Source organism: Vipera berus (genome assembly GCF_964194415.1).
Source record: "Vipera berus genome assembly, chromosome: 9".
In the NCBI taxonomy this organism is placed as follows: Eukaryota; Metazoa; Chordata; class Lepidosauria; order Squamata; family Viperidae; genus Vipera; species Vipera berus.
The window spans coordinates 21,280,723-21,294,586 of NC_138212.1; the positions used below are offsets into that span (position 1 = coordinate 21,280,723).

A 13,864-nucleotide genomic window follows, 5' to 3' on the forward strand; every position below is an offset into this window, starting at 1 on the left:
ACAAGCGGTGAGACGCTCCGACCCTCTGTACTTCCCCGGAGGACCCGGGAGCGAAGGTGTGCAGCCTCCTATGCTAAGGCTGGTCTACCTGAATGCCAGGTCCGTAGCTAACAAGGCTCACCTTGTTCCTGACCTAGTGGAGAGCGAGCACGCGGACCTGGCTTGCATCACGGAAACCTGGCTGGGCCCAGAAGGTGGTGTCCCTCTGGTTGACCTCTGCCCGCCAGGTTTCCAGGTGCTGCACCAGCCTCGGACCCATGGGAGGGGCGGGGGAGTGGCAGTTATCATCAGGGAATCCCTTAGCCCGCGAGAGACCACCGTCCCTCAGATGGTCGGGTGTGAGTCTCTCCTACTGAGATACGGCCCGGGGGCGCAGTTGGGCCTGCTGCTGGCATACCTACCACCTAATCGTGCAGCGGCAGCCCTGCCCGAGCTACTCGATGTCCTCTCAGGGTTGGTGGTTGAATTCCCAAAACTCATGGTCTTGGGCGACTTTAACCTACCGTCCCTGGGAGGATCGTCCGATCTGGCTCGGGAGTTCATGGCTTCCATGGCGGCCATGGACCTGTCGCAAATAATTTCTGGACCGACTCATGAGAGAGGCCACACCCCAGACTTGGTGTTCTTGTCTGGACGGTGGCGCGATGATATCGGTGGGGGTGCCACGACTGTTACGCCCCTGTCATGGACCGATCATCACCTCCTGCAGCTAGACTTCCCCTTTGCCACCCCCCGCCGTGAGTGCGCGGTGCCAACCAGATGGTACCGCCCTAGGCGCCTAATGGACCCTGATAGGTTCCAGGCAGCGCTTGGGGACGCACATGCACTCTCTGCTCACAGCTCGGCGGATGCCTTAGTGGAAGCCTGGGAAAAGGCGGCCACGGAGGCTCTGGACCGAGTTGTACCCTTGCGGCCTCTGACCCGGCGCAGATCCCAGCGAGCCCCATGGTTCACCGCGGAGCTCCGGGAGATGAAGCGTCGGAGACGGGGCCTAGAGAGCCGTTGGAGATCCAGTCGATCCGAATCCGACCGATTGCGATTAAGAATCCTCACCAGGTCTTATCTCGCTGCGATAAGGGTGGCAAAATCCAACTACTTTTCCACCCTCATCGCGTCCGCAGATAATCGCCCGGCTGCCTTGTTCAGGGTGACTCGCTCCCTACTGAACCAAGAGGTGAGGGAGGAACCCTTGCAGGGTCGAGCCGAGGAATTTGGTCAATATCTGCTGGATAAAATTGCTCGGATTCGAACCGGCCTGGACTCCAACTGGGCTGAGCTGGAAGAACAAGGCATGGACAGTCTTGTCGACGTCATCTGGGAGGAATTTGATCCTGTGACTCCTAAGGAAGTGGACAGGATTATGAGGAGGTTGAGCTCCTCCACATGCTTACTGGACCCGTGCCCTTCCTGGCTGGCTTATGCAGCTCGAGAGGGGACACGAGGCTGGTTCCTGGCGGTCATCTCCGCTTCTCTGAGTGAGGGTCACTTCCCCACCGCCTTGAAGGAGGCGGTGGTGAGACCTCTCCTCAAGAAGCCCACCTTGGACCCATCCTCATTGAATAACTTTCGTCCAGTCTCCAATCTTCGCTTCCTTGCGAAGGTTGTTGAGAGCGTGGTGGCGCACCAACTTCCTCAGATCCTGGATGAAGCGGTTTATCTAGACCCGTACCAATCGGGCTTCAGGCCGGGCTACAGCACGGAGACGGCATTGGTCGCTCTGATAAATGATCTCTGGAGAGCCCGGGACAGGGGCCATTCCTCTGTCCTAGTCTTATTAGACCTCTCGGCGGCTTTCGATACCATCGACCATGGTATCTTGCTGCGACACCTCAGGGGACTGGGAGTGGGAGGCACGGTTCTGCGTTGGTTCTCCTCCTTTCTCCAGGGTCGCTCACAGTCGGTGCTGGCAGGGGGACAGAGGTCGACCCCGAGGCCTCTCGCTTGCGGAGTCCCTCAGGGGTCGGTCCTCTCGCCTCTCCTGTTCAACATCTACATGAAACCGCTGGGCGAGATCATTCGCAGCTTTGGAGTAGGGTACCATCAGTATGCTGATGACACCCAGCTTTTCATCTCAACTCCAAACAACATCAGTGATGCCCTCGACGTGATGTCCCGCTGCCTGAAAGCGGTCCGGGAATGGATGGGGAGGAACAGGCTTCAACTGAACCCGGACAAGACTGAATGGCTGTACGTACCGGCAAACCAGGATACTCAGAACATCCCATCCCTTAACATCGGGGACAAGTTACTACCCCCTGTTGATAGGGCCCGCAACCTGGGTGTCCTCCTAGACTCGCAGCTCTCCCTGGAAGATCACATAGGAGCTGTGACCAAGGGGGCCTTCTCCCGGGTTCGACTAGTTCGCCAATTACGGCCTTATCTGGACCTGGATGCCTTACGTACAGTCACCCATGCCCTTGTGACCTCTCGCCTAGACTACTGTAACGCTCTCTACATGGGGCTGCCCTTGAGATCCACTCGGAAGCTTCAACTGGTGCAAAGTACAGCAGCATGGACACTCTTGGGAGCCTCCCGATACTCCCATATCACACCTCTCCTCCGTGCGCTGCACTGGCTTCCAGTTGCCTTCCGTGTGAAGTTCAAGGTGCTAACAATGACATACAAAGCCCTACATGGCATGGGTCCGGACTACCTACGGGAGCTCCTTCTGCCAATGTCAGCACCCCACCGTCCTGTGCGCTCCCACAGAGAGGGCCTCCTCAGGGTGCCACCGCTCAAGGAATGTCGGCTGGTGGCCCCCAGGGGGAGGGCATTCTCAGTGGGTGCGCCAGCCCTCTGGAACAGCTTGCCAACCGAAATCCGGATGGCCCCCGACCTCCGCACCTTCCGGCGCGACTTAAAAACTTACCTGTTCCAGCAGTCCGGCCTGGCCTGATAGCTCTAATTGGGGTCCCAGTTTGTTTTTACTATTGTTTTTTTTCACTATTGTTCAATCTGTATACCTACCTTATTCTGTACACCGCCCCGAGTCCCTCGGGAGAAGGGCGGTTTATAAAAACAAATAAATAAATAAAATAAATAAATGACTAGATGCCAAAGGCGCACGGAACGCTGTTACCTTCCCACAGTGGTCCCTATTTTTCTACTTGCATTTTTACGTGCTTTCGAACTGCTAGGTTGGCAGAAGCTGGGACGAGTAACAGGCGCTCACTCTGTTACGTGGCACTCGGGATTCGACCCGCCAAACTGCCAACCTTCTGATCGACAAGCTCAGCGTCCTAACCCACTGAGCCACCGTGTCCCTGAATACTGTATATACATATACATATACACACACAGATAGATAGAGATAGATAGATAGATAGATAGATAGATAGATAGATAGATAGATAGATAGATGATAGATGATAGATAGATAGATAGATAGATAGATAGATAGATAGATAGATAGATAGATAGATAGATAGATAGATAGATAGATAGATAGATAGATCTACCACACTCACAGCCATGTCTATAAATCAATTCTTGGGAAATTCCATGGCCAAAAGAGATTCTGGGATTTGTCAAGTAGTATTTATGATTACTGAAATATCGAAAAATCCCTGAACTGTGTGAGATTCATGGAGATTTGAAAAGTCAAGATATACAAGAGAGTAAGGCTTCAACCATGCAGCTATAACAACCATCTTTGATTTTTTTTCACCTCCACAAAGATGCCTCTAATTTATCCTCATAATCTGTGAAATATTATATATGCTGATGGCATTTTTTCAAGATATTAATCCTTAGCCAATCATTTACCAGTATCCTGACTTTGGACCAGCATCTAAAAACCTCCCTCTCACAACAAGACAGACTTGCCCATCCTATAAATTATCACGTTACGGCATTGAGATGGATCAAACTGGGAGCTCTTATATGTTCTATTTGCTCTTTATGACCAATAAATCTCACGATTCCCAGCTGATCGTCTATGTGATACAGGGGACAGGCCCACAGCAAGCTGACATTTGTTCAAACTCTTACTCCGTCATAAAGCTTATTGCATTTAAAAACACCAATATGTCTGCAAACAATTCCGTTTGTGCCCTCCAGGCTCTGCGCTCAATGGGATGTTTAATTAAAAAATAACTGCAAGCAAAATTAAGGAGGAAATGGGGAAGTTATAAGGGAAAGCACCAGCTTCTAGCATTAACCGTATTTCAAAAAATGCCTCTGGGGGCCATAACATTCCTATAAAATAAAAATAAATGGGGTTATTTTGTTTGGAAATCTGCCTCCTTGCTGAGAACTACAGGAAAAATAAGCCGTGGAGGCTGAATGGTGTATTCTACAATATTGGTGAGAAGCATCCTTAGTTTTTCATTTTTAAAAACTGGAGGCTGGCCATGAGAGCTATTGGGTAACACAGCCAAAATACAATATCAAACTTTCCAGTGTTGTCACCAGCCCTCGAACTGGGAATCGCTGATCATGGGGTTAACCTTAATCCACTCGTATTAATTTGCTCCTGAACAGATAAAATAAACAAATCCTCAACTATCCAACAGTCTCCTTTCTGCTACAATATGAAGGACCGAAGTGTCTGTGGAGATTCTCAGTCATCCAGGTCATGGTTGTCCCAAAGTACTTTTTCAAAAGGCAACTGGCCTTTGCCTTTTTTTTTGAAGATGTTTTGCTTCTCATCCAAGAAGCTTCTTCAGTTCTGACTGAGTGGAAGAGAATGGAAGGTTTTATATTTCTTGCAGTCATCTGATCGTTAGCACTAAGTTACTGCAAGGAATATAAATGCTTCCATTCTCCACCATTCAATCAGAACTGAAGAACCTTCTTGGATGAGAAGTGAAATGTCTTCAAGGAAAAACAAAGAAAGTCCAGTTATCTTTTGAAAAAGCACCTTTAGGAAGGATCAGTCAGAACTGATATCTGAAAGCATGTCACATTTACTTTTTTATAAGATGCCCTGTGTCGACGCTGCTAACATCGGATGTTTTTGCATTGACAACAGACGGAGATGCAGCCATTTTCTTTTCCTTTTTTTTTTGCTTTTAGAGTTAGATGATGCTGGGGAGGGGAGGGGGTGGGAATGTGCATGAGACTCTAGCTAGACATAATAATACTGAACCTAGTGTGAGAACCAAGGTTGTTGAAATAAGAGCTGATCAAGAATTGGCGGGCTGGAGAGCTGGAGGAGAAGGCTGTGCTTCAAACTAATTGGGGAATGTGATTTATGACTGTTAATTGAGGGAGGGAATTGTGCTTTGATACTATGTGCTCAGGGGAGGGGAACTTAATTTTTGGCTTCGATTATGTTAGTGCTGATGCTATGCTACTCAAATAAAGATTCTTTAAGGTAAACAATGCCTCGAAGTTCTTGGACGAGTTTCATCCGTCGGAACCATGACACCCAGATCCTTTGGCTGGTTATAAATACCATAAACAAATAAACTAGCAGCAACTTACCTAAATACATGGTTCTGTCTTCTTTTTTTCTCTCTGAAGACAGCCTGGCGTCACTACCTTCACGTATCTTGCATTACAGGAATTATGACAACCATGCAAGGAAAACAACCGGGATTAAATTAATAGTTTCTTGCAGACTTGAATTGGAATTAAATTACCCATTGGTTAGTCACTGTTAGTATGCAGCCCACAGTTGCATAGGAGAAAAAGAAGGTTTACCAACGAGTGGGCTCAGGCATCACGTCAATCCATGGATTGTTTAATGTTTAAAAAAATGTAAACAAAATTAAGGAACAAAAGGGGAAGTTATAAAGGAAAGCACCCTGCCTGCTGTGCAACAGCCAATGAAAACACTCACTAAGATTTCAAAAGACTTTATTCTGTGCCAAAAAAGGACACAGGGGGATCAATCTCTCTAGGTGTGTGTAAAGGCCATGCTTTAAACAATACAGGCCACCGGAGCAGCTACATATAGCTTCTTTTCCTCAGGCAAAATGGGCCCCCAAAAGAGATTTAACTGACTCTGGAAAGTCAAAAATCATAAAACGTATTTCAGAGGAATGCAGCCCTCTCGAAATTGCTATTGGGGGCGTGATCACAGAACCAACAAATGTTTTATTGCAAAGAATCAACAGGGTGGCAAGAAATGTGTTGAGGAAAAAAGAGGCACATTAAGAGGCCAAAGATTTGAGAAGAATCAAACGTGAAGCTACCCAGGATCCCATCATCCTCCAGAGCTCTCCTATTCCAGAACTGCAACCTAGCTGGAGTGACCAGAAGTACAAGGTGTTCAGTACTCAGAGACATGGCCAAGGTAAGGAAGGCTGAAACCCAACCACCATTGAACAAGGCACGTAAGTTGAAACGGCAAGACTGGGCCAAAGAATATCTGAAGGCGGATTTTTCAAAAGTTTTAGGGATAAGAGTGACTCTTGACGGACCAGGTGGATGGGCCCGTGGCTGGATCAGTAATGGGCACAGAGCTCCACTTCGATCAAATGCCAGCAAGGTGGGAGGTAGTGTACTGGTATGGGTTGGTATTATTAAAGATAAGCTAGTTGGACCTTTTTTGGGTTGAAGATGGACTCAAAAATCATCTCCCAAACCTATTGCCAGCCTTCCTTATCTTGGCCATCATCTTTCCTTACCTTTGACATAGCAAAGGAAGATGAAAAATAACAACATTAAATGAAACTTTGAAATGATTCACCTTAGCATTTGAAGAATCCTCCAGTTCTGTAAGTTTTCTCAATCTGGACTTTTTCTGATTAACGCTGGGACTTCCAAGAAGTTTCACTAGTGACCCAAACAGTTCCTGGAGGAAAAACTCCACACAATTACAGGTAGCCTTTGACTTACAACAGTTTGTTTAGTGACCATTCAAAGGTACAACGGCACTAAAAAAGTAATTTATGTTCATTTTTCACACTTACGACAAGTACAGCATCCTGCGGTCACATGATCAAAATTCAGACACTTGGCAACTGACTCATATTTATGACTGTTGCAGTGTCCTGAGGTCATGTGATCACCCTTTGCAACCTTCTGACAAGCAAGGTCAATAGGCAGCCAGATTCACTTAACAACCGGGTTACTAACTTAACAACTGCAGTGATTCACTTAACAATTGTGCCAAGAAAGGTCGTAAAATGGGGCAGGATTCATTTAACAATTGTCTCACTTAGCAACAGAAATTTTGGACTCAATTGTGGTTGTAAGTCGAGGACTACCTGTATGGTAAAAATGTCTTAAAAAATTATTCTGATTTTAAAACAGAATAATAACAGAGTAAGAGTTGGAAGGGACCTTGGAGGTCATCTAGTCCAACCCCCTGCTCAGGCAGGAAACCCTATACCATTTCAGACAAATGGTTGTCCAGTCTTCTAAAACATTTCCAGTCTTGGAGCATTCACAACTTCTGGAGGCAGGTTGTTCCACTGGTGAATTGTTCTCACTGTCAGGAAGTTTCTCCTTAGTTCTAGGTTGCTTCTCTCCTTGATTAGTTTCCATCCGTTGCTTCTTGTCCTGCCTTCAGGTGCTTTGGAGAATAGCTTGACTCCCTCTTCTTTGGGGCAGCCCGAGATATTGGAACACTACTATCATGTCCCTCCTCGTCCTTCTCTTCATTAGACATTCCCAATTCCAGCAACCATTCCCTATATGTTTTAGCCTCCAGTCTCCTAATCATCTTTGTTGTGCTTTTCTGCATTCTTTCTAAAGTCGCAACATCTTTTTACATTGTGGCAATCAAAACTGGATGCAGTATTACAAGTGTGGTCCAAATCATTGCTGAAGATGTTGAAGAGTACTGGGCCTAAGACAGAGCCTTGGGGTGCCCCACTGCATGCTTCCCTTCTTGTTAATGCAGTTCCATTGAGGATTACTTGCTGAGTATTTGTCAGCCAGTTACAAATCCATCTGGTGGTGATGCTGTCTAACCCACATTTTTCTATCTTATCAAGTAGTAGGTTGTGTTCTACTTTATCAAATCCCTTATTGAAGTCCAAGTAAATTATATCCACAGCATTCCTCTGGTCCACTAATTTTGTCACTTTGTCAGAGTGCAATAAGATTTGTCTAGCATGATTTGTTTTTGACAAACCCATGCTGGCTTTTGGTTATGACTTTGTTTGCCTCCAGGTGTTCACTGATTCGTTGCTTGATTGTCACATAAAGAGCAATGATATTTTACAAGGACTATATATTAGTGAGGGACGCGGTGGCTCAGTGGGTTAGGATGCTGAGCTTGTCGATCAGGTCAGCAGTTTGGCGGGTCGAATCCCGAGTGCCGCATAACAGAGTGAGCGCCTTTTACTCGTCCCAGCTTCTGCCAACCTAGCAGTTCGAAAGCACATAAAAATGCAAGTGGAAAAATAGGGACCACTACGGTGGGAAGGGAACAGCGTTCTGTGCGCCTTTGGTGTCTATTCATGCCGGCCACATGACCACGGAGACGTCCTCGGACAAGCACTGGCTCTTCGGCTTTGAAACGGAGATGAGCACCGGCCCCTAGAGTTGGAAACGACTAGCACGCATGTGCGGGGGAACCTTTACCTTATATATTAGTACTGTAGATTGTAAATTTATGTTGTAGGTAAAAGAATAGAAAAAAGCATTTTGTTAAAAAAAAACCTTTGTAAATATAGCTCTTTAGGGGATGTCAGGGGAAAAAAACTCATTAAAGACAAGAGACACCACACCACAAGATTCTCACTTTGGGATCCAGATGTTTATTTAAATTTAGAGCACACAATAAGTACTTACATACCACAACCCATTGCAATGGGGACCAAATGTACAAGCAGTCAAAGGATTGACGGCTGATGACCAATTTGCTCCGACCTCTTTTTAGTGCCACTCTTTTATTCCTTAAAACCGCAAACACATGGCTTCTGAGATTTCAATCACTAAATCAGTTCCTCGACCTTTCTTCTGACCACATCTTTTTGCTTTTGCAAAAACAGTTACTCAATTCCCATACAATCAAGTCTCGTGTTCTAATTTAAAAATAAATATGCAAGATTGCAAAAGCACAATATTGTGCAAAAGCCACAGTTCTGGTTTCAAATATTTCTAAAGTAGACATAAGGCCTTAGCTTAATCAATATGTAATTAATACCATTATTATCCATCAGGAAAGCTTCAGCAAATACAAGCGGAGGTTAATAAAACTATTTTTCTCATAGGGAAGAGGAAGTTTTAAATTTCTAGTCAGCAATCCTAAAATAGTTCTACTGGATCCAGAACTAAATGCATGGGTGATTGGATTTTTATCAGTTTTATTGTAAAAACCTGTTTCCTGCATTATGTGTGGATGTTAACAGACAAGGATGTCAAGACTAAAGCTTACACATGAAAACATTCTTAACAATTTCTTCCCATTCTTTCACCTATAACATAAATATAAAATCTATATTATAGATAGTCCTCAACTTATGCTCTTAATGGAGCCTGCCCATTACAGTCGTAAATTGTGACAATCGTAAAGCGGGTCATCACGTGACTGATTCTTTTTTGCAGTTTCATACAGTTTTTCCACCCATTGTTCGCTATGGGATGTTTTGGCCGTTAACTGGAATTAAATACCAGTTTTCAACAAAAATATCGTAAATTTTGGTGACATGGCCGTGGGACACTACAATGTCCTACACAGAATGACCATGGGGTTTGCTTAACAGTCACCACAAAAAGGATATCATGACATTGGACTGATCATGTGATCATCTGCTTAACAAACAGCATGACTTACAAACTTAATTCTGACTTAATTACAGTTGTAAGCCAAGGATTACCTTAAACATTTGGCTCTTTGAATTGTTCTGGAACTCTTGCCTCCAAATGGGATCATTGTTGTCATGGTAACACCAAGACCACTAAGAACTAGTAACTCCAGAATTTGCACTCTAGATAGCAGTTTGAACCTGGAACAAGACATCCGTGCTGCACATTTAGCAATTACTCCAGTGGGGAAGTTTAATCAAAGGCAGTTTCTATCTATTAAAGGTAAAGGTACCCCCGCACATGTGTGCTAGTCGTTTCCGACTCTAGGGGCCGGTGCTCATCTCCGTTTCAAAGCCGAAGAGCCAGCGCTTGTCCGAGGACATCTCCATGGTCATGTGGCCGGCATGACTGGACGCCAAAGGCACACGGAACGCTGTTACCTTCCCACCGTAGTGGTCCCTATTTTTCTACTAGCATTTTTACGTGCTTTCGAACTGCTAGGTTGGCAGAAGCTGGGACGAGTAACAGGCGCTCACTCTGTTACGCGGCACTTGGGATTCGACCTGCCAAACTGCCGACTTTCTGATCGACAGGCCCAGCGTCCTAACCCACTGAGCCACCGCGTCCCTTTCTATCTATTATCACGCTGCAAAAAAGAAAAGGAACTTACATAAAAGACCATTTTTACACTCCGAGACTGACACAGCGGCAAGCTTTCTTCTTCCTTGGAAAGAACAAACCAATCTTAAGTCATCTTTTCATATTAGCTTTATCTCTTCTTTAGTGACCTGTTTACACAAAAGGATCGTCTCCTGATCTCTTCCCCTCAAATCCATCATCAAAATCAAACACAAAACATGCTTCTGACTATTCCATGGGCACTCGGTCCAAATAAGGATGTTTCCTAGACTGCTGTCGATTTTAAATTTCCCTTCTCTGAAGGATGGACTGAAATTGGTACCTAAGAAATGGCATACTGACACTCTCCATTGGAGATTCTCTTTGACCAACCAAATGTAGGCTAAATGTGACCACAGAAACAGGTGCTAGAACATTTATGTTGATGGGTAAAATTAACATAGTTTGTTGGGTGCATGCTGATAATTGACATTTAGGATCTTAAGCATTTACATTTTAATTGCCTCGCAAAACCTAACTAAGCAAATAATGGCTTTAATAACTGGCACTAATAATGGATAGTATAAAATACATTGTTGACAATTAACTGTTAGCCAGGGGCATCTGCAAGAGAACTCAAAGTCAAAATGGAAGCCATGGTTATATGATCAATGTCGCCATCTCAATTTTTTTAATATATACAGACACAAACACATAAACCCTGGTGTTAACCAAAGGTAGGAGCAAGAAGGAATGGGGAAATCACAAAAGGAAAGTGCAAAGGTAGACCTCCAACTTATGGCCTTTTTTCTTTAGCAACTGTTCAAACTTGCAACAGCACTGAAATAGAGGACTTATGACCAGTCCTCGCATTTATGACCATGGTCACGTCATCAGTTTGGTTGCTTGCAGCATGTCCTCATGACGGTTGCAGTGTCCCAGGATTATAAAAATCATCATTTGAGACACATATGGAGATTCTCAATCATCATCCAGGTCATGGTTGTCCCAAAGTTTCTTTTCCAAAAGGGAACTGGACTTTCTGGGTTGTTTTTTTCCTTGAAAACATTTCGCTTCTCATCCAAGAAACCAGAACTAAAGAAGCTTCTTGGATGAGAAGCAAAACGTTTTCAAGGGGGGAAAAAACAGCAAGAAAATCGAGTTGCCTTTTGGAAAAGCACCTTTGCGACACCATTTGAGACCTTCCCAGCCAGCTTCCGACAAACAAAATCAAGGGGAAAAGCCAGATGCCCTTAACAGCTACAGAATGGCAACAAAGGATCATAAAATTGGCCCTGACTCATTTAACAACTGCCTTGCTTAGCGACAGAAATTCTAATTCCAGCTGCGTTCCTAAGTCAAGGGCTAGCTTTGTATTTTGAGACTGTCTTAACTACTGTTTCTATATTAAGAATCTGGTCACATTTGATCCAGCCCAGAGTGCACAGGGGACATTTTCCCAAACTGAATTGTTACCCTCCATAAAGACAATAGCTACAATCATACTCCCACAGAAATATTTTCTTCTGCTGGTGGACAATCCATAGTTTCTTTTTCATTGCTGAAGAAATTGACTTCTTTGTCTTCAACTGACATCGTTGCTTTTTTAATCTCAGTTTGTATGAAGGCTCCACCACCACCACCATCATCCTCATCTGGATAGTTCTGGCCTGTTAAGTTGCCCTCTGGCACTAAACATTCAGCCCCGTGATCTGAAAGGCCACCTCCATATACAACATTTCCAGAATTTCCTTCATAGGCTACACACACCAGAGCTTCATCGTATCGAATGTCATTGCTTTTTAGCAGAAAGCAGAAGCTCTCTACATCTTCATTGCTATCCTCCTCTTCAAGGATCACTGGATCCTCATGGATCTTTTCAGTTAATGTGTTCAGACAGAGACCCATCATTTCCTTTACTGGCAGCTTGATTTCACTCATGTTGGAAGTCCGAGTCTGTATGCCTAACTTAAGATCCATCTCTGACAACGATGAGACCGGTTCAGATACGTGACATTGGTCCCCTTGGTCAGCTTTTTCATCGGTCAAGATCATTCTGCTAATCAATGTTTTGGAGAATGCGTCGCTGCTAAGAGCAGGGATAATTTCCCTATTCTGCAAAACTCCTTTATCAGAGACAGAGATGGAATTTAGGCTGTGGGGTTGGGTTACATCTCCAATAGTTGTTTCACTTGATCCTCCCGAGAGCTTCATCTCCACATCTTGACCGTCTTCTGCTTTATAACAGGCATGTCCCTCCTCTGCGTCTCTGACCTTATGGCTCCCAGATTCCATACATTTTTCAATTGGTTCAAACCATTTCGTATTCCATTTCTCTGCATCAGAAACCGGAACAGAAACGTTTTGAAAATTTTCTTTCCTTTCTTCATCTGTTTTGGCCCGACAAGGATCCATTACTGTATTTTCATGGTTTTGTTCAATGAAAGAGAATGTTGCAAACAAGCTCTGATCGCTCAAGGCCAAGAATTTTGAAGATATGGCTCCATTTCCAGATTTTCTAATGTCACAACCGGAATTTGTTTGCCCAGGCTCCAATTCTCCAGAACATCCCCCTGCTTCTCTACAACTATCCACCTCTGTGGTGCCCCTCTCTGCTGTGTCCTTTTTTCCCTTTTCTAGCAATGCCCCAACATTTGGAATTTGAAAAGACTTCTTTAGTGTGGGAACACAATTTTTATCCAATATGTCATATAGTCCGACTTGTAGTTTTCTAAAAGCGGCAAACTTCTTGTGCTGTGTTTGTGGTGCCAATTGCTTTCCATGTGGAGTTCTTAAACAATAATTATGCTTTTTTTTTCTTCCATGGTTGATATTTTTCAACAGTACAAAAGATGGCTTTATTACTGAATTCTGCTTTAGAGATTTCTTTCGGCTTCCGCAAGATGTTGATAGTATTTCTGAGGTCAAACCAATCTGTTTTCTACTGTTTTCTTTCTTTGTTCGTGCTTTTTTGGAATGATATGTTGTTGGTTCCATTTGTAATTTCTCTCACTGATGCTTTTCGTAGTGAAAAAAAAAGTTCCTCAGTGTATCCTTTCCTTGCAAGGCAATTGCTATTTCGTGTTCCTTTTCTCTGCACAATCCTTCAAAGATTATGGATTCTGTATTGTGAAAGGAACAAAAATCAAATACAGATACAGCAGTCTTTCCCCCTTATTTCATTTATGTATTTTCCCCCCTTCCCATCATCTCTACCAGCTCTGAGGGTAAAATCAGAGCCATGTCTTTAAATGAGGATGCATCAAAAGCACATAATTTTTCACTCTTTCAGACTCTTTTGGTCTTCTTAAGATAAAAAAAAAATATCTCCCCTACTTGCTCCCTCCCTTGTGCAAACTTCAACCATACTCCGTTCAGTTCCCTACTTTGCTTCTCTTTTAAAAGAGGAGCCACCAGCAGTTTACGAGCAGAGCATACATCACAAAAGGAAAACAAAGCCAAGCAAAATTACGTACAATTTAGGGTTTAAGAAAAAGGAAACATAAGCAAATGAAAAATTACATGACATTTTAAAACTGATAAGAAATCAAAAGCAAAAGCAAACCTAGAACTAAGGAGAAACTTCCTGACAGTTAGA

At 44.2% G+C, this 13,864-nt stretch overlaps 1 protein-coding gene across 11 annotated transcripts in view; it reads right to left on the minus strand.

Annotated features, from left to right (window-relative positions):
• The window catches only part of SPOCD1 (SPOC domain containing 1), a 52,182-nt gene that overhangs the window by 31,852 nt on the left and 6,466 nt on the right, over positions 1–13,864 (minus strand). For 10 of the 11 annotated variants that reach the window (XM_081334929.1, XM_081334928.1, XM_081334927.1 and 7 more), the window contains exons 2-5: positions 11,773–13,388; positions 10,319–10,372; positions 6,638–6,742; positions 5,428–5,494 (exon numbers count right to left, since the gene is read on the minus strand). In XM_081334929.1, the coding sequence (XP_081191055.1) occupies positions 5,428–5,494; positions 6,638–6,742; positions 10,319–10,372; positions 11,773–13,263 (1,717 nt within the window). In that variant the 5' untranslated portion in view covers positions 13,264–13,388. The remainder of the gene's footprint in view (positions 1–5,427; positions 5,495–6,637; positions 6,743–10,318; positions 10,373–11,772; positions 13,389–13,864) is intronic. The other variant, XM_081334925.1, reaches the window with a different exon arrangement.